This window comes from Mus caroli, unplaced genomic scaffold, assembly GCF_978045245.1.
Source record: "Mus caroli unplaced genomic scaffold, Mus_caroli_1 scaffold_5, whole genome shotgun sequence".
Taxonomy (NCBI): Eukaryota; Metazoa; Chordata; class Mammalia; order Rodentia; family Muridae; genus Mus; species Mus caroli.
Window position 1 is genome coordinate 41460705 of NW_028227260.1, and position 22067 is coordinate 41482771.

General features: G+C 35.1%; 1 protein-coding gene across 3 annotated transcripts in view; it reads right to left on the reverse strand.

The window, feature by feature from the left end:
- The window catches only part of Diaph2 (diaphanous related formin 2), a 707007-nt gene that overhangs the window by 382561 nt on the left and 302379 nt on the right, over window positions 1-22067 (reverse strand). For all 3 annotated transcript variants that reach the window (XM_021152793.3, XM_021152792.3, XM_085838035.1), the window contains 2 exons: window positions 16230-16331; window positions 4173-4412 (listed from right to left, as the gene is read on the reverse strand). In XM_021152793.3, the coding sequence (XP_021008452.1) occupies window positions 4173-4412; window positions 16230-16331 (342 nt within the window). The remainder of the gene's footprint in view (window positions 1-4172; window positions 4413-16229; window positions 16332-22067) is intronic.

The following is a 22067-nucleotide window of genomic DNA, read 5'->3' on the forward strand; positions in this document are numbered from 1 at the left end:
GTGTGGGGAGCAGGTGTGGCAGCAGTCCCAAAAAGGTGCCAGGGACTGCAGCTAAGTCTTATGACTTGCACCTGACTTCCTCATATAAACCACAAACATCATGAGAGCTGCGCAGGTGTACCAGGTTACTGGCGAAGCCATTTTGGTGGAGATATGCCCCTGCTGCCCTGATTAGCTGAAGCTGCCTACCTGGTGAGGTGATGTGGCCTGCTGTGAGTGGATGGGAACTGATAGTATATAAGAGTGAGAGACCCAGGGCTGGAGTCTTTTGCCTACACAGTCAATGGGCAGCCCAATAAACGTGTGCAGAAGGATCCTATTGTGGTGTCTTTCTTGCTGGCGAGTCAGGCATCCCACATAAATGTACCACATTTTCTGTATCCATTCCTCTGTTGAGGGGCATCTGGGTTCTTTCCAGCTTCTGGCTATTATAAATAAGGCTGCTATGAACATATGAACCGGTTGGAACATCTTCTGGATATATGCCCAGGAGAGGTATTGCAGGATCCTCAGGTAGTACTATGTCCAATTTTCTGAGGAACCACCAGACTGACTTCCAGAGTGGTTGTACAAGATTACAATCCCACCAACAATGGAGGAGTGTTCCTCTTTCTCCACATCCTTGCCAGCATCTGCTGTCACCTGAATTTTTGATCTTAGCCATTCTGACTGGTATGAGATGGAATCTCAGGGTTGTTTTGATTTGCATTTCCCTGATGATTAAGGATGTTGAACATTTTTTCAGGTGCTTCTCAGCCATTCCATACTCCTCAGGTGAGAATTCTTTGTTTAGCTCTGAGCCCCATTTTTTAATGGGGTTAATTGATTTTCTGGAGTCCACCTTCTTGAGTTCTTTATATATATTGGATATTAGTCCCCTATCTGATTTAGGATAGGTAAAGATCCTTTCCAAGGCAACATTTAACTAGGGGTTACTTACAGGTTCCGAGGTTCAGTCCCTTTTATCCAAGGCTAGAAACATGGTACTTTCCAGGATGATATGGTGCTGACAAAGGAGTTGACAGTTATACACTTTCATCCTACTGTAGCCAGGAGAGTACACACTGTCTCCCACTCAGCTAGGATGGTTTCAAATCCCACCCCCACAGTGACATAGTTCCTACAAAAAGGACACACATACTCCAATAAGGCCCAACATAGTAGTGTCACTACGTGGGCCAATCATGTTCAAACTCTCAGAGTCACTTTTGGTTATAACCTTCTGATGATCCATATTTATGTGTTAATGTAGATAAATGTATAGAGAATGCTTGATATTTTGGAATATTTTCAGGACATGTATATTATATATGCTATTACACTCAGAATTTCAATGGCTAACAGTGAAACATAGTACAATCTTGCAATGTAAATTCAGCTTCATTTAAATCAATGGTTCTCAAACTTCTATTGCTGCTTCATAAGTATAATGTAAACCACTCTTATGAATCATGATGTAAATTTCTTTGACTTCTGACTGGTTTAGGCAAACCCTGTGAAAGAGTCATTAGACCCCCAAAGGTATCATGACCTATACGTAGAAAATCACTGATTTAAAAACTTTTCATATTTTTTGTTTTTGTTTTTTTTTTCTTTGGTTTGGTTTGGTTTTTTGAGCAGGGCACATCAGTTTGGTGACTCACAAGAGATAATTCACTACTGAAATTAACAAAGCATTTTATTGTCACTGTATCCATTCATGTTACTTGGCATTTCGGTTAATCCATTTTTTTTTCCTTTTATTCCTAAATAACATGGCAGTGAATTTTGAGCATCCAAATATTTTATATTATGCATTGAAACACATCTGATAACATTTAATTATTTACACCATGCTTCCTTTTACAGGAGATGAATATTTTAATGTGTTTTAGAGTTCTTGTAAAAAGCAGTAGATGGTAATTTTAAATCAAAGAAAAAGATTTATCATTCGAAAAATTTACGTGAAAAATGGTATCACTTTTGAAGCATAATCAGTATTTTTCAGAATGAATTCCCTCTGCAATTTGTTAAAAAAAGAAAATCATCCAAGTAATCTTTTATAAATCAAGTTTAACAGCAATTCTAGCTAATCTCGTATCAGTGGTAAGTTAATTCCATCTTTAAAAGATTACAGATCTAAGCTAACTATTTCTATTCACTTCAGTAAATTTTTGTCATTTTAGACAGTTACATCTAGTCAGAATACTTTGTATTTTAGGAACTACTTTTTATTCCTAAACATTGTGGGAATATCATGCATGTATATAATACTTCTCTGTATTAATGACATGTATTTTCCCCAATGTGTTTCCCAGATGATAAAAATCCAACTGAAAGTGTGGCAGAATATTGTAAAATTTTTACTTTTTTTTCCTTTAGAATACCTATTACTACATGATAGTATTTCCCCCAAGACGATTTTTTATTTTATTTGAAGTTGGCAAAAATCTTTGTGCTAAATCCTTTGAGCATACCTCTAGTGATAGATGTCAGATCAGTGCTATATGGAAAAACTTTTATTTGACAGGTAGATGACAGAAAGAAATCTCTCTATCCAAAATACATGCCATAAGTATAAAATCTTTCTGTGAGATTAGTATGATCTTTTGTTCTTTTATATATATGAGCTGTTCATTTTCTCTTCAAGTAATCATTTACATAATAAATTTGAATTTATTTGGCAGTTTGAAATTGGCATATTTGTTCAAATTAGAAGAATTTGTTTAAGATTTTTATATATAACTTAAATGTAATATAGATATATAAAGTATGCTTTAAATATGTGTAATAGAAGTTTCTGACATTTTCTTTAATATTCAATATTTTCATAATAGTAAAGTAAATGTATGGATTTATAAACTATACATAGGGAATATAATCAAACCAATTAGCATCCTAGTAAGGTAGGATGGGATACATGTCCTATAATTGAATGAACAACCCTGAAGTAATTTTACCTTATAAATACAGATATAATTGTTCTTATTTATTGTAAATATTACCTTATTCTACATGATATTGTCTGATGAAATGATATGTTCCCTACTACTACAAGAAGAGGGAATAAAAAATAATCTGTCGATTTTATTGTTATTACCTTTTTTAATATCTAAGAAATATCAGGAGTAAAGAGATAGTCAAAATCTCATTATACATACATATATATATATATATATATATGTGATTATATATCATTATTATCATTTATAAATGCTATCCCCCCACACACAGACACACACATATAAATATATACATATATATATTATTCTAATATATATATTAGAATTATCACAGTCAAATAATTTTTCATGCATATCAAAATGATAGTTTCTGGATTTGCAACTGGCATGGGTTAATGTATGAAAAATAAGATACTTTATACCATGTGGGATTGTTGTTAAAATATGTGTCTAGAAGTAGCCAAACCTCTGCAGTGTTTTCAGATATGAAAGCGGAATAAACTGAAAGCTTGGGGAGTTGTCAAGGAAAAATTACTTCTCTTCAGACACATTTTCATCTCAAGCTTCCTCAAAGGGCTTCACCTCAGAATCTTTTCAATTGTCTGTGTATAACAGACAGATCTTTTCCTTAAATAAGTTGGCTTGCCCTGCTTGGACACATATGATCACTGTGGGTATTCTCTGTTTTTTTGTCTCCTTTTCATAAGTCTCAAAAATAATAAGATTTGTCCAGTCAAAGGAGTAATATTAATATTTCATTTTTAATGGTCTAGGCTGCTATTGTGATAATCAGTGTGTTCCTAGTTGCACAACATTACAAATAAATAGTTTTATTTTCATAGAGTAGACTAATCAAAGCATATCTGAAGAAAAATTACTGATTTCTTCATCTAATTTAAGTCTTCAAAATACTTTCTAGAGACATAAAATAACCACAAACAGTGTGGAATATTAGGGTAAATCTATTTTATCTAGACAAATTTTATAGGGTATCTATTCCCTAGTAAGATTCAACCAGAAAGACATAAACAAAAAGGACTTTAGTGTTTTGAATTTTGTTTCAAAAATATATAAAAAATATTTATTTTACTCAATATATAGTTTATATGCTTTCAACATCACTCCAACTACATGTGATTTAGAATTGATAGATTATTTCCATTTAGTTAATTTCAGCTCACATACCAAAAACTGACTGTTATAAATTAATACTATAAAATGGTGTCTTACCTTACACAGAAAGTTAATCTTAAAACCTAGAGACTGGGCATTCCTGGAGCCTGAGTTCATGTAGTTTCCAACCAGAAGAATCAACTCTAAGAGTCTCTTAAAGCTTTCACTTTTCTTCAGTTCTTCACATGCAAGAGTTACTGCTATGATGCTTGGTTTGATGTTGTTGACATGTTCTTCAAAGGTGAGTTTGAAAAGGATGCTCGTGAGACGAGGACGTAACATTTTCACCGTGCTCATCTATAAGATAAGGAATCTCTGTGAGAACATCTTTTTATACTGTTCTTTCACCTATTTATTGGGGATAAACTCATGGACAATATTCCAAGTCTGGCCAGTTCTCTCTGACATTGAAAATATACTGCTTTTGTTTGTTCTAAACTTTCCAAGGAATATTTAGGTAAAGTTTAAAAAACTCAAAAGAGGTCAGGTTTGTTAAACAAGAAACAGAATCATGATTATAACCTAAATAAAACACAGCTAAGTGTAAACAGCTTCTACATGTTAATTGTAAAGCCTTTCGTCATTCGTAGCATACAAATGGACAAAATGTGTTCCTGAGATAAAGTAGGAAAACATATATGTATGAAATTGAGCTAAGTGCATAGAGGTTGTACATGATGGCCAAAATACAACCAACTTTTCTTTTTTTGTTGTTTTTATTTTTGTTTTTGTCTTTCAAGACAGGGTTTCTCTGTGTAGCCCTGGCTGTCCTGGAACTCACTTTGTAGACCAGACTGGTCTCAAACTCAGAAATCCACCAGACTCTGCCTCCCAAGTGTGGGGATTAAAGGCGTGTGCCACCATGCCTGGCTACAACCAACTTTTCTAAAGAAAGTATCTGCCCGTATAATGTTGTAGTCAAAGGAGTAACTGGGATGAATCATTTCATATTTTTGTGCTTAGTATTTATATTCATCAAATTTGGTGAATATTTAAATATGTCCTAAAGGTTTTTCACCTGCATGTCAAATGTCAGTGTTAATAATACATTATTCAAAATTTTCTTGTTGGTTTTATTCAAAAACAGTTCAACTTGTGTTTTAATTATATTTTTGTCAGAGTCCTAATGCACATTTCAAATTCTCTTTGGTATAACTCCAATAATAATTATTTTGAGGTTTGAATTTCCGTTAGCTCCAGATTATTTAATTAGTTTTAATTTACCAAATGAAATCAGAGAAAGGGATGGGTGGAGACTAGGTACCCAGGATTGTTTCTGCACACACAATGAATAGAAATCATTAAATATGCTAATTATACTCAATTTGGCACATCACTAAAATTCAAATGCTGAGCACAGACTAGGCACTGAGATATCTGCAAGCAGCATGAAATTCATGGAAAGCATGAACAAAAGTTCTTTGGTTTTAAATATGTTCTCATTTTGTAGCCAAAGTTAGTCTTCAACTTTTGATCTTTTTTTATCTCAGTGTTCGGAAGAGCTTCACATGCAATTGCAGCTCGGAGGAACTGTTTTTAAAACATACAGCACCCTTCCATTGTACATTCTGTCATGCCCCATGTGATGAGGTTTCAAGTACATGTTCACTAGCTGTTGGCATGATTTTGGAAATTTGTGGTACCTTAAGAAGTATGACTGAGCGGGGTGAAGTGACTTACTAGGTGCAGCACTTGGAAAGGTACAACTGTCACAAACATTGTTTCCTGGCCTACTGTGGTGTGGACAACTTTTGCCACATACATTCAACCATCATTAACTGATCTGCCCTGCCATGCCTTCCCCTGAGATGATGGACTTAAATCTGAAAACATAAGCCAAATAACCCTTGTCTCCCTTCTGTAAGATAGTTTGTCACATTTATGAGAAATGTACATACTTCACATTCAATAGCTACAGTGAATTCCTGGGTAAACTATGATGGCTATAGTAGTGAGGCAAACCACTTCTGAGGCTCACCTTTTACAGTAACTTGCCTAGTAACTGTGGGTATCTGTCTCTCTATGTGAACAATTGACTTCTATGAAGTCTATTACTTCATACCATTTCCTGGCAGATATATAAAGTAAATGAAGTGACTCTTGCCCTGCTTCAGTATTTATATACCTCTCAACACATTGGACTATTCTGTTTCAAGTATACAAATTGCCCTCATGTTTCATGTTTCTTCCGTACTCTCTTGGCAAACACTAAGCACACTACCTATTTTCAGTTGCTTATATATATATATATATATATATATATGGAAAAATGTGAAACAGACATGTGACAAGTACTGCAGGAAATAAAACAGACACAATTCTAGATAGGCAAAGACATCGTAAGTTCAAGAGAAGTTTCCTGGAAGAATTAAACCACTGCAATATTTAATAAGAACTTCTTATTAGAGAAAATAATACACTAGTACACTAGTGTTTCAGTGTGTTTACATATATGTAAAAGAGAACACATAGGAAAGAGACCTAAAGAATAACTGAGAGTATTTATATGAGAACTGGTTCAGAGGTTGAACAGATATGTTTTCATAACTACAGGAATGTTACACAAGAAACTGCATGTAGTCCATGTAAAGTAAATGAGACTGGAAAAGTATCACTTTAAAGTCTGTGCCCAACATGTACAAGTCCCTCTGTGTATGCATGTGTAGAAAATCAAGTTTCTGTATGTATTACTACTTCACAATGTATCAATCTCCATATCTCTCCTGAAACCATTTCTTCTTTCAGTTTATGCAAAACTGGCCTGCTACAGTGAGTGCTCTGGATGTTGTACACCATCATATACATTTATGAAACCACCTTCTATGACTACTTTCTTGTTTGTGTGATAAAATACTGGATCAAAAGCAGCTAAAGGGAGAAAGGGCTACCTTGGAGAAAGATTCATCATAATAGGGAAGGCTTGGTAGTGGGAGCATTAGGTGATTGGTCACATTGTACTTACAGACAAGAAGTAGAAAGAAAACAATGCTGACACTCATCTCTTTTTCCTCTTTTCTTTTCTTACTTTATTCAGTCCTGTACCCTAGTCTAATGGAAAATGCCATCTACTTTCAGGGTGTGTTTTCAGCTTCTAGTTAGCATCTCTCTGCTAGGTTGGAATGTGTAGAGATCATACAGGAACCAGTCCACCAAGGTAGCATCGGTGTAAAATCAACAAGGAATGTAAACCTCAGCCAGATATGCATAAGCTTTCAGTCTTGTTTAAGTGCTAATAACACATATGTACATTTATATTTTATTCTATCTTGACTCTATATTTCAATTCTTGGCATAAAACCTCAGAGTATGAATTTGATTTTGTTCACTTTTTAATATTGCCTTCAGCAGAAATAGTATAGCTAACAAGTATATTTTAGTAAGAATAGTTATAGCAATAACAACAGTTAACATTTATTGAGGATTTTCTGTCAGACATTTTTCTGCATGAATGATTTAATTCTCCAAAACATCCGAGGAAATGTGTGTTGTCATTGCACTGCAACTATTTATGTGTGATGCTTTGAATGAGAAATACCTCCATAGGCTCAGGTATTTAACACTTGTTCACTCTTTGGAAAAGCTGTTTGGGCAGGCTTATGAAATATGCTTTGCTGGAAAAATTGCATCACTAGGGGCAGACTTTATGTGTTTATAGTCTCACGTTACTTCCTGTTCAATCTCTACTTTGTTACTGTGGGTGTGTATGTGTGTTCTCAGGGCTGACCTACTACCTGTCTCTACCACATGGATGAAAACTAAAAAAAGAAATAAAACTTAAAAACTTCAGAAGTTGAAGTTGGTATAGAATTGGTGAGGTTTTGCTTGTTCATTTTGTTTCACGGCTTGTGGGAAGATGAATGTGCTTGGGATCTGCTGTGATATAAACAAAAGGAGGATATATCAAGGACCAAGAGAGACAGCAGAGGCAGACAGAATGCAGTTCAGCAATAAAATCAGTCAAAAATAATTTTCTGGGTGTAATTATCTACCTATTTTTCAGATTGTCACTTTTTAAATCTGAAAACTTAGGAAAATTATTGTGATTATTTTTCTAAGTTGTGGGAAGGTAGAATGAAAGATACTTGTTGCAAATATGAACATTTACAAGAAAATACTGTTATTCTGCATGTTGTAATTATGATTGAAGTGAGTTTGGTTGGTGCTTTTTTTATGTACCAATACTACATTTCTTTTTTTACTAACAAAGACACTATTAGCTACTGCTTATTAAGATTTTCAATGTTAGACTAAAATTCCAATTATTATAATCGCTCATGCAACACTGCATATTGATAGTTTTTACCCACATTCTTTTGTTTGTTTTTTATTTTTTGAGACAGGCTTTCTCTGTAGCCCTGGCTGTCCTGGAACTCACTTTGTAGACCAGGCTGGCCGAACTCAGAAACCCGCCTGCCTCTGCCTCCCAAGTGTTGGGATCAAAGATACAGATTTTTAAGTTTTGCAGTAGTGAACCCAAACTCTAGTTTTGTCGATTTATAGCTATGTGACTGTAGTGGTTATTCCTGGTTGTCAACTTGACTATATCTGGAATTAACTACAATCCAGAATTGGAAGGCTCACCAGTAACCCTAATCTGGAGGCTAGGAGATAGAAGTTTCTGACCTGAATCTTGGTATGGAGATCTTGAGGCATAGTAGCTATAGATTCCAGAAGATTAATACAGAGAGATCTCTGAGTTCAAGGTCATCTGGCATTAAAGGTGTGGTGGCACACACCTTTAATCTGTGCTACACCTTCTGCTGGAGACTATATAAGGACATTGGAAGAAGGAAGGCTATCTCTCCTTCACCTCAGTGTGGGACTGAGCAACTGCTAGATCCTTGGACTTCATTCACAGCTGCTACTGACCATTGTTGGGAGATGGACTGCAGACTGTAAGTCATCAATAAATTCCTTTACAATATAGAGACTATCCATAAGTTCTGTAACTCTAGAGAACCCTAACTAATACAATGCAAAGTTAGCTAGTGTTTCTCAGCAAAACACATTCATTAAATTATTTTTGCATGTTCCATAGGACATAAATGGGATATTATATGGAACATGTCTGTGGTGTCAAGTGATACCATTTAAGCACAGGAAAATAGTTGCTGTTGTTAGCTTCATCTTCGTTATTAATCCTTAGAAACCCCTAGCAAGAAAGACACAGGATCTTAATGTGTCTGCCAAATATGAGATAAAGTCTTTTTGGATCCACAATTAAGTAATGTGTGTCTGTGGTAGTTAATGAAAAATGTGGCTCATTATCCACTGGCTAGACTGAAAATATCATGCTCCAGTTTTCCTACACAATATACATAATATATATTTCTTACCGTATTAAAGAAAATCAAGAGACTGGAGAGAAAGTGACCTCATTTGCGGATATCATTATCAATCAATTACTCTCTCCAGAACACATCAATAGGGGTTGTTTCAATCTTAAGTGTGAATTCTAACAGTTTGATCAGTATGTATTGATGGGCAAAAGCTGATTTGCCATCAGAGGGTTTGGCTTTTTAAAGGAGTAACATGGATAGCCATGGTTACAAATAATAAGGAGCTACATCCCCAGCCAAATATACAACTATTAAAAGGGTCATGTCTCATAGAGGTGCTTGAGTGTTCCTAAGTGATATAAGTAAATAAAGCACAGACTCTGCTGAATGTATGCTTTATTTGCTGTTGAGGTCCCTCACAGCATTTTAGTTGACTGGCATCCTTTATTTTATAATTCATTTCTTGAAGTGATGTGGGATGCTGACCAGGGTGTTGTATTATGTAGGGGATTTATTTGTGTTGCAAGTTACTTGTCTATCAAATCACATCAAGTGACTCTCATTTTTCAGCTTATGTGTACTATATTAAAAAAATGCATTGACAGCTTTAGTGAGAGAACTACAAGTAGGTTATTTCCCCAAAGAGCTAGGTACAGTTTCATTGATGTAATTTGAATTGTATATACTTCATAACTATAAAGCTGGTGAATATAGATCTAATAGCAAAATACCACGAGAATGCATAGAAAAAATAAGAAGCATCAGTGCTAAGAATGATGCATGAATGACATAACCTTTAGGGTTATTTACCTCACCTTTGATTGATGTCTATCATATCTGAATCAAACAGAAACTTTAGTCTTTGAAATTAACAGAATCTGTTCTGTTATTATCCAGTTATTACATGGATAGAGACAATCATTATTAAGAGGTATTATTCACTGAATTTACAAAAGGTTTATTCTTATTTTACTATAAACAGGAGGGATTCAGGGACATTAAAGGATGGATTTCTCTTTGGTTCACAGTTAAATTCAGAGGCAAAATTCTGTCTGGAGTTACAGCGATGAAGCAGAAACATTTGGGATGCTCTGTTAAATGAACAATTTTCTTATTTTGTAACACACAATCATTTCTTCAAGGGCAGGAATGCTTTTCTTTATTGCTTTACCCCGTGCACTAAATCCAGTACCTAGAGAAAATAATCAATACAAGAATTCCTGGTGAAGGTAGAAAAAGGGAATGTTTTCGCGTTAGCTGTCATGAGAGATGAGGGCCATGGTTAATCTGTGAATTGAAGCTTTAAAAAATAGAGTGGTGAAAACTGACTCTACATCAGAAAAATAATGATGTGGTGATAGAGAATATTTCCCCAAAGATAGTGATATGTGGAAATTATGCATTGAGAAACATCTACTCGCCTTTAGTATGGAACAGAACACAATAACAATGTCTGCCCCCAAAGACACTGTAAACTCAGAGGATTCACACTAAGAAGTTGAATAGGAATTTCAAAATATTCTTGTCAAAACACCTATTTGAGGCCACAAATGACTATTAGAACTACGGTGAAGCTGTGCTATTTTATCAGGAAATTAGACACATAAGGGAATAAATAAGATGATGAAATTTTGATATTTTAAAATGTAATGAAAAGTAATCATTCACAAAACTGAACTACCATGAATAGTAAATTTTCAGGTGGTTTGATTTTTGCCTTGTTTTATTATAAAAGGTGACAGCAACAAACAATCCTATCATGAGAATGGATTAATATGAGAAGTTAATGAAATGACCATTAATATAAATACAGGGATTTGTGAATGACTCATAGTGAATTTTCTCTCAATTAATCAAAAATTATTAAGATGCCCTTTCCTCAGATAAAATTATCAACATCTACAAGTGAAAGCTGGCATTCATATGTGCAGACAAATGAAACCAGAAACAGTTGAGCGTTGCTTGCTAAAACACTGAACACACTGATTTCCAGCAAAATGAAGAAAAATGTGATTTTTTTTCTAATGAATATGCAAACGCAGAAAATGATGTAATACTAACAAAACCTACAATTTTCCTTTTAAACTACTTGCTTTTGATATAATAAAGAGGGGGACGGATGCTTTTTACCAGTCTCCTTTTCACCTGGTTAAGCTTTCTTTATTAGGGTCTGTAAGCTCTTTTTAAAGTCTTTAAAACAATTAAACCAAAAGCTGCTTATAGTTGCGGTTCTAACTCTTCCTTTTCCTTCATTTATTTGTGCAGAAGAAGTAAGAAAAAAATAGCATTGTTCTGTCAGTAATATCACATAATCTGTTCTGTTCATTAATGATTTACAACTATGAAGCTATCAAAACATCTTTTTCCCTCTAGATTATAGCTTGAGAATGTTTTTAATTGAAAAATATGGGTAATTTTGAAGTCAGAAAAACAAAAGTACTGATTACTAAGAGAACTAATTATTGCCTTCTCTCCTCCGAAGACATGCTAGTTTAATAGATATACACAGTATGGGCCTCTGTCCCCAGTGCAAGACAAGTGGGAATTTCCATAGCTCTGAGGTTTGAGAGCAGCTGAGCTGCAAACACACTCAGAAGCATCTAAAAGCTCCAGCTGGGGGTTCTGACTGTCAGAGCTTTCAAAGATCTGTACTGTTCTTCCAGTAAAGGTACAGCACATAATTACAATGGGTGTACCAAATTCAATTCCGTAGGAGGTAGGTTGAAGGACAAGTCAGTGGGAAGCAAGGCAGCCAATCCATTCCTTTAAAGATGAAGATTATTGATCACAGAAGGTACAGGAAGGAGCATGTCCCTCTAGCTGAGAGGTCCGCCTCCACAGACGGAAGGTCTCCTGCTTGATTTTGTTTGTTTCAGTTTAATCCCCTTTTTTTCCTCCCAGTTGATTACAAGTGATTATATGCAATCCAAGGTTGTGACAGTTCAAAAAACAAAAGGTTAGAGAAGCTCACAACACAGGGTCTGACTCAGGTAAGTTTTATTTTATATCCGTGAAAACATATCTACCATTTTGTGGATTTCATTGTTTCTTATTGGTAGTGATATTTTAATCAATATCCAAGAACTAATCTCATGTATGACACCCATCTTTCCCTGTTGATGAGACTCCATTTTATCTAGGGGGTTATATATTAATGGAAATTCTATAGTGTACTGGACAAGTGGTACTGAAATAAAAGCAATAATGAATTTGTCACTGGGTGAAAAAAAGCAAGACAAAAAAAAAATCAATTAAAATGTTTAAATCTGTCAATGTTAAAAACTGTTAGAACTGAGAGTAAGACAGGAGAGGAAAGAATCCACTGTAATTTGTATCTGGGCAAACATATTCAGCAATTATTTGGTAGGTACAAATCATGAGAAATATCAATATGTCTCATCTACTTGTATAACTTATAACCTAGAGCACATATTTAACTAATATTTAACTAGTAACCTCAAAATAACTTATTAAATTATTACTTAAATTATCACTTTCTAGAAAGGAATATTTTATTGGTTACTTTCTTTATTTACATTTCAACCCTTTCCTTGTTTCCCTTCTGTAAATCCCCTATCCTACTCCCCCTCCCCCCTCTGCTTCTATAAAGGTCCTCCTTCACCCTCCCACCTACTTATACCTCCCTGACCTGGAATCCCCCAATACTTGGACATTGAGCCTTCCAAGGACCAAGGGCATCTCCTCCCACTGATACCCAGCAAGGCCACCCTCTGCTACATATGTGGCTGGAGCCATGGATCACTCCAGGTGTACTCTTTGATTGGTGGTTTAGTCTCTGGGAGGTCTGGTTGGTTGATATTGTTGTTCTTCCTATGGGTTGCCAAACCCCTTCAGTTCCTTCAGTCCTTTAACTCCTCCATTGGGGACCCCATGGCAATGCTAAGATTTCAAGAATGAGTTTCAAAACTATTGGTAAAGACTGGGAACTAGAGATGATAGCACATGCAATGATTCTGAGAAGGAAAAAAATAAGTTCACACCCCCAACAAATGAAATTCAATATGTATGCACACAGTGAGCTCAGTGCACAACAAAGTTTAATAGCTAAAGCTAAGAAAGGTTGGCAGCATGAAGACAAAATGGGCCTGAGAGGCTAAAATCAGTTAATACTGTGGTGATGGCTAGGAACAGGTCTCTGTTGGTTAGTTGTTTGCTATATGAACAAGTACCTTAGTTCATTTCCCAGTACCCATGAAAAGACACAGATTCATGTATCCATAACCCCAGCAAAGAGGACAGCAGAGAAAGTCACTGAGGAGGCCAGCATGTGGGAAATCTGGGCTCATTCATGAGCAACAACAGCATTAATTCAAGAACAACACTGACTAGGTACATATGTGGTTACCTAAGAGGTCAGGACAGGAGGCTGACAGGAGCACATAAATGAAGAGACAAGTCTGGGTGATACAAATACAAAGCAGCTTTGGAGGCAGAACAGACACAGGAGGTCCAGAAGTGCTTTTGTCATGTCAAGGACAAGAAAGAGTTCATGGGAAGGGAAAAGAATGGAAAGACAGGCAGAAGAAGAAATGTAAGAAATGAAAGAAAGGAGGAAAATGTGGTGCTTGAACCTTATTTTCTGAAGTCAAGGAAACACTGAAGGGTTTTGTATTGAAATTATAAATAGGAGTTTTTAATAAGAATATCCTATGCAATATTGGCAATGGGTGAAGAAAGCTGAGGCCATGGGTTTTATCAGGTTGAGGATTCTCCTATTAATGCTTTCTTCACGTTGGGCAGCTGACATAAATCAAAGTCTAAATAGGATGATAGTATAGTCTCACAGAGCTAATTTAATTGGATAATATTTTAGTACATGTTTTACTTTTCTGTCCTTTTAAAGTCTCTGGCTCACACTTTTGTATGAAATATTCCTCATAATTCAAAAATATTTACTGCCTATTTTACAGAGACTTACATAAATTTAAAAGGCTAAAGTTATTAGTAATTACTATTAATTAATTATTAGGGTTATTAGTATAAATTAAGAAGAGTGTGCCTAAAGTTTATTTGGTAAGTCTCAATTGATTTTCTCTGGCAATTCTCTGGCAATAAACTGCCTAGGAATAATGTAGATTCTCTCTGATCCCACCACATCTAATATACAGCAAAGTACAGTGAGAGTAAAGGGGGAGATTAGGACAGTTCATGTACACACAGACTTAAATATTTATGATAATGTGCATAAGCAAGAAATCTCTTCCATTTTCTATTTTTGCCTTTAGTCCTGAAGGTATATTGCATTTTATGCCCACCTCCACCCAATTTCATTTCCTCAGTGAGGTACCAAGGATATTCCTCCTGAAGGACTTGCTTGACAAACTAATACATCTTCTTAGATAAACTGCACTGAGGGAAAAATGGTTTCTGAGAAACTGTGTAGCGTACCTACTGTAAAACTCATAACCGGGAGGATGCAGCTGAAATCTCAGATAGTGTATAGCCCTGCTTCAATTATAAGATGGATTTGAGCTGCTTAGGTTTCAAGTGTGGACTTGGGGCTACAAATTTTATTCTTTAGCACTCTGGTAAAGTGCGACTAGTTAATAAATAATACAGAGCCAATTCAGTTGACTAATAGATCTGATTTAAAAATGAGAGAAATATGCTCCCTAGGACCATGATATGTTCTATTTGATCCCAAATATGCTTGCCTGATTTCCTTTCTAAAGATTTGACAAATCTTTCTACCTCAAGGTAGGCAATAGCATGTCCTAGAATAAAAGAACTGTAAATATGAAAAAAAAAACATTTACTGTATTTGCTAAAACGTACATACTCAGTCCCATCTAATTGAGGGATAGATGAACAAGAGTTTAAAACTGCAAAGTAGAAACTCAGGTTAATTCTAACATAATTATTTTGGAACATTATGCAAAAGTGTGGATGAAGCTTTCTAGATACACTTAGAAAAACATGCCCAATGGTAGTTGGAAAAAAATACCCCTTTGTTTACAAATGGAAAAATATCAGGAAGGCAAAATAAACAAGAAACTATAAAATAATTGCTCACTCATAAAGCAAATAAATCTGCCCCGAACACCTGAAGAAGAATAATAAAAATCTTTTAGCTGTTGGAAAGTTAGCTGAATGAAGAGTGCTCATCTAGAAAGGGCAAGGCTGTGGATTCAGCTCCCAGATCTGGAAAGACTAGTTTTATTTAAAAAAGAAAACCCTTAAACTTTGATGTATGCCCTTGATACTACCTTTCTGGCTAATTATTTGAATAAGAAGATTGTGATATTTTAAGACATATGATTACATCCTATATAAATAGTCATTATTTTTTGGCACTTCATATGATGAGGATAAGAAAAATGATTAAAGTACCTGAGGTATCTATATGTTATTTATCCTGAAGAAATAGCACATTGCAAACTCTCAATTAATTAATGACACTCAAGAACATTTGAAAATTCTTGTGCTTCTTTTTAGACAATATATATAGTAAAAACAGTTTCTATTAGATATAGATATAGATATTATTCTTTTATTTCAAACTTTTCAGAGAGCTAAATTCTAGCCTTCCAATCTTAGGGGAAGAAAATTAGACAGTGCAATATAGCATACCAGTTTGCATGCATTAATATATTAAATTAATTACATATCATCACTGTTAAAGAAACTATCCCATGATGTTTTGGCATATTTTATAAACGTCAAAAGTAACTTAGTTACTTTTAATGCTATAGGTAAAGATTTTTTTAAGTCAATATTATATTTAATTATAAAGTTATAAAGCAAAAGACATCTACATATATATTTCTTCTTTTCATGAGATGTAAACTCATAGGATTTTGGAATCAATACATACCACAACACCAAATTGCTCAGGCTCACAGAGATCATCATATTCACTCTTAAGCTGGGCTAGTTCTCGGAGTGCATTCTGGTCAGGAAGATATTTTACAAGATTCTAAAAAAATATATAAAACATGAGTGGTTGATCAGTAAAATTGTTAAGCATTCATGGACAACTCGAATAGTCATATCTGTAAATCAACCGTTTTAATTAAAAAATGTATAAAGTAGGTCTGAAAGGAAGGGGTGTCAATATATTAGAAACCTATACATTCCTTTATAGCTATATATCCCCAAATCAGATAATCTAGAATGATAAACTAATTTCTACACGAAGGGAAAAAATAGATTTTAAAAGAAATGAAAAACCTGCATATGCTGATAAATAAAACAGATTAACTCACAAATCAGAAAGTTCAAATAAAGAAAAAGCAAGGACCTTATGGATTCAAAGAGGAATTGTTTCAACTAATTAAACAATACAAAATAATTATTTCACAAATAGTTTAAAATAAAGAGGAAGGCGTATTTGCTAACTTGATAACAACACTAATAAAAACAGCCAAAGAAAGGAAAACCATCAATAAAACTAGAGACTGGTGAGAACTTTATTTACAATGTGCATTCTAATTCAAACATTCAATACTATCTTCTATGTCAGTGATTAAACAGGCATGATTGAATCATTTTTAATACTGGCTTTCCAAATGTTTTTGGTATTGTTATTTTATGTAAATTACTTCTAGATCACTCGTAATTACACATTTTCAGGTTTGTTTTGTTTAAATCCTTTTATTAGGCACCTTAATTAATTCATAAAGTTAGTTTCATTAGTCCTGTAGCTAATACTCAGTTATTATTATTTTCTATGTGACTTACTTTGCTATTATTCCTTTATTATTATATGACCAGGCTCTTTTTTTTTATAACTAGGATAGTTCATAGATCAGTGTACAAAAAAAATCCTAATAAAATATGAGACTAAAGTCATTAAAACAAGTCCTAGATAACAGTAGAAAGGACCTCTGCAGAAATGATGTATGAACAAGCTCTTAAAAAATGGGTCACAATTCAGGAAAATGGGAAAGTAAAGGAGAAAAATCGAGCCTGAGAACTATGTATTCATATACTGTACACCAGATCTTGCCTCACGGTATTTTCAAAAGAAAGAAAAAATGAGAAAAAGCAATAGAAAAAAATATTTCAAACAAACCAATGATTAAATCTGAAAGTCAAAGACATGAATATAAACATTTAAGAACTTCATCCATTTATATATTCTAACCTCATAGTGATCTTCATTGAGCCACATTACAGTACACAGTAAACTAGTTAAAAACTAGTTAAGTCTAAATGTAGTAACAGAAGAGAAATGATTTCTCACATACAACTGCCTTTACAAGCACCTGACATTTCAAAAGCAACCATAGGAGTCAGAGAGAAATCAAATAATTTAAAAATATATAATAACCTGAGAAATACAATTAAAATTGTGTATCTAGGGAAAAATTCCTCATCAGAAATGAAAATTAATATAAAAAAGGTCAAACTTATTTTTTGTCTTTAGATTATACGACCTCATATGGAGCAAAATACACAAACACACATTCACACACACTTCTCAGAGATAATAAATGATGTAAAATTCAATTTAGTTTCTATTCCATTTGCAACAGGTTCAAAATGGTATTCATAAAACCATTATTTCATATTTACCACAATATTTTCTATTAAAAAATTGAAAATAAAATATGCTGATATTTTAGTTAGGGTTTCTATTGCTGTGATGAAACAGTATGACCAAAAGCAAGTTGGGGAGGGATTTATTTGGTTTCTACTTCCACATCAACATTCATCATCAAAGGAAGTCAGGCTAGGAAGTCAAACAGGGCTAGACCTTTGAGGCAGGATATGATGTAGATGCCACAGGTTGGTGCTGTTTAATGGCTTGCTCACCATACTTTCTTATAGAAGCCATGACCAACAGCGTGGAAATATTATCATCAGAAATTACCAACATGTGGTAGCTCATTCTAACATAAGCCTCCACATTGTTAGTTTTTTTTTTTTCTGTTAAAATTAATGCTTGCAAAGCTATCCAATGCTGTTTCAGCCTGATTTAAATTCAGCCACCTTGTTTCTTTTATTTGTTTAATAAAGGATCTCTTTGAATTTGATTTGTGTTTAGAAAATTGGTGTTTGAGAATGTTCTGTGCCTAATCCAGGTTCCAGAGGGTAGCACCCCACAGACTGAGGGTCTCTGAAGTGTGGAATCACACAAATGTCTTTCCAGGGCATATAGTTTTCAAATGACAAATTGTGGGTTCTGCTAGCTGCTATCTCAGGTTAAGCCACTTCCCCAGCCAGTCTCCTTGTAATCAATTGTAATGTTCAGTGTCTCACAATGTTACTTTATACCAATACCTTCCTCAATCTTTGGATAGTCCTAGGTCTGTACACAAATGAACTGAAAGCAGAGTTGTATACATATGTTCAAAGGATTGTTATTCATTTCTAGAAGATGGAAAATGTCATCTGTATATGAGCAATATGCCAGTAAAATGCAGTATATGTTCAGAACAAAGCTTTGATGCTTAGTACAATAGGGACAACATTACCTGAAACATTTTACTTGTGAAAAGATGGCAAAGGGAGAAATATTGTAGCATATGATTCATAGTATATATCTAGAAGAAGCCAATTTCAGAGTGATAAAAAGCACAAGTGACGATCCTGGACAATGAGAACCTGGGGAATTACTGGCTACAGAGTTTCTCTTTAAGATGAATGAAGTCCTGAAAATAGATGTGATGTGTTCAGAACAGTGAAATGTGTTTATCATTCAATTATTAATAACAATAGGTAAAGTTATTATTTTTTTTGAAGATGTTAATTACTTTTTCACTATTAAAAAATACGCAGAGGCCTGTTATGGTAGGTTTAGACTATAATTTCAGGACCAAGGAGGCTGAAACAAGTATATATATATAATAGATGTTAGGTATCCTGGACTACAAAGGAAGACATTGTTTCATATGTACAGGAAAACAAAACAAAACTGGGAAAGAAGTAAGTCAGTGTCAAATAGAAACCAGGGAAATCAAATACACTATATGACAATGACTGAATATTCCCCCATTCATCTTTTCTTTCCTCCCAATCAATTCTTTCTCCCTACTAATACTTTCATATACAATATATGCCATTGTATTAAGGCACAAGTATTAAAATACCATTATATTTAAAATACTATATTATTCTGTATCCATTCTGCTGTTGAGGGACATCTCGGCTCTTTCCAGCTTCTGACTATTATAAATAAGGCTGCTATTAACATAGTGGAGCATGTGTTCTTATTACAAGTTGGAACTTTTTCTGGGTATATGGCCAGGAGAGGTATTGCTGGAGCTTCCTGTAGTATTATGTCCAATTTTCTAAGGAACCTCCAGACTGACTTTCAGAGTCGTTGTACAAGCTTGCAATCCCACCAGCAATAGAGGAGTGTTCCTCTTTCTCCACATCCTCGCCAGCATCTATCTGCTGTCACCTGAATTTTTGATCTTAGCCATTCAGACTGGTGCGAGGTGAAATCTCAAGGTTGTTTTGATTTGCATATCCCCAATGATTAAAGATGTTGAACATTTTTTCAGGTGCTTCTCAGCCATTCCATATTCCTCAGTGGAGAATTCTTTGTTTAGCTCTATACCCCATTTTTAATGGGGTTATTTGAATTTCTTCAGTCCAGCTTCTTGAGCTCTTTGTATATATTGGTACAGAAAACATAGTAAATTTACACAATGGAGTAATACTCAGCTATTAAAAACAATGCATTTATGAAATTCTTGGACAAATGGATGTATCTGGAGGATATCATCCTTAGTGAGGTACCCCAATCACAAAAGAAGTCATTAGATATGCACTCACTGATAAGTGGATATTCGCCGAGAAACATAGAACACAAGATACAATTTGCAAAACAAAAGAAAATCAAAAAGAGGGAAAACCAACGGGAGCATATTTTATTCCTCCTTAGAATAGGGAACAAAATACCCATGAAAGGAGTTACAGAGACAAAGTTTGGAGCTGAGACGAAAGGATTGACCATCCAGAGACTGCTCCACCTGGGGATCCATCCCATAATCAACCACCAAACCCAGAAATTATTGCATATGCCAGCAAGATTTTGCTATAGGGACCCTGGTATAGCTGTCTCTGGTGAGTCTATGCCAGTGCCTGGCAAATACAGAAGTGGATGTTCATAGTCATCTATATGGAACACAGGATATATGCCCAGGAGAGGTATTACATGCTCCACTATGTTCATAGCAGCCTTATTCATAATAGCCAGAAGCTGGAAAGAACCCAGATGCCCCTCAACAGAGGAATGGATACAGGAAATGTGGTACATTTACACAATGGAGTACTACTCAGCTATTAAAAAGAATGAATTTATGAAATTCTTAGGCAAATGGATGGACCTGGAGGGCATCATCCTGAGTGAGGTAACCCAATCTCAAAAGAACTCACATGATATGTACTCACTGATAAGTGGATATTAGCCCAGAAACTTAGAATACCCAAGATACAAGATACAATTTGCAAAACACATGAAACTCAAGAAGAAAGAAGACCAAAGTGTGGACAGTTTGCCCCTTCTTAGAATTGGGAACAAAACACCCATGGAAGGAGTTATAGAGACAAAGTTTGGAGCTGACATGAAAGGATCTAGAGACTGCCATACTGGGGATCCATCCCATAATCAGCCTCCAAATGCTGACACCATTGCATAAACTAGCAAGATTTTGCTGAAAGGACCTAGATATAGCTGTCTCTTGTGAGGCTATGCCAGGGCCTAACAAACACAGAAATGGATGCTCACAGTCAGCTATTGGATAGAACATAGAGCCCCAAATTGAGGAGCTAGAGAAAGTACCCAAGGAGCTAAAGGGGTCTGCAACCTTATAGGTTGAACAACAATATGAGCTAACCAGTACCCACAGAGCTCGTGTCTCTACCTGCATATGTATCAGAAGATGGCCTAGTCGGTCACCATTGGAAAGAGAGGCCCACTGGTCTTGCAAACTTTATATTCCTCAGTACAGGGGATCGCCAGGGCCAAGAAGTGGGAGTGGGTGGGTAGGGGAGTGGGGGGGCATGAGGGACTTTTGGAATAGCATTGGAAATGTAAATGAAGAAAGTACCTAATTAAATAAAAAAGATGGAACACAGGGCCCCCAATCGAGAAGCTAGAGGAAGCACACAAGGGGCTAAAGGGGTCTGCAGCCCTATAGGTGGAACAATATAAACTAACCAGTACCCCCCAGAGCTCGTGTCTCTAACTGCATATGTAGCAGAAGATGGCCTAGTCAGCCATCACCAGGAAGAGAGGCCCCTTGGTATTGCAAACTTTATATGTCCCATTACAGGGGAATGCCAGGGCCAAGAAATGGGTGTGGGTGGGTAGTGGAGCAGGGTACGAGGAGGGTATAGGGAAGTTTCAGGATAGCATTTGAAATGTATATAAAGAAAATATCTAATAAAAATACTATACTATTTAAAATATGGATATAATCACATATAATATGAAAATGAAATAAAATCAAATACATATATTTCCATTCACTAATATACAAAGAAAAGTAATCACTAAGGTATTATTTCAATTGTTTTAAAAAATATTTTTAGCAGTACTAGGACAAACACCTGTGCATGCCTGTGCATTCCAGGCAAACACTTTGTATATATGTATCTCTGTGTTGTTTGCCCATATGAATACAATTTATAAGAAGTTCAGATATCAGATCCCAATGTGCTGGAGTCATAACCAAGTGTGATGTGTATATTGTGAATA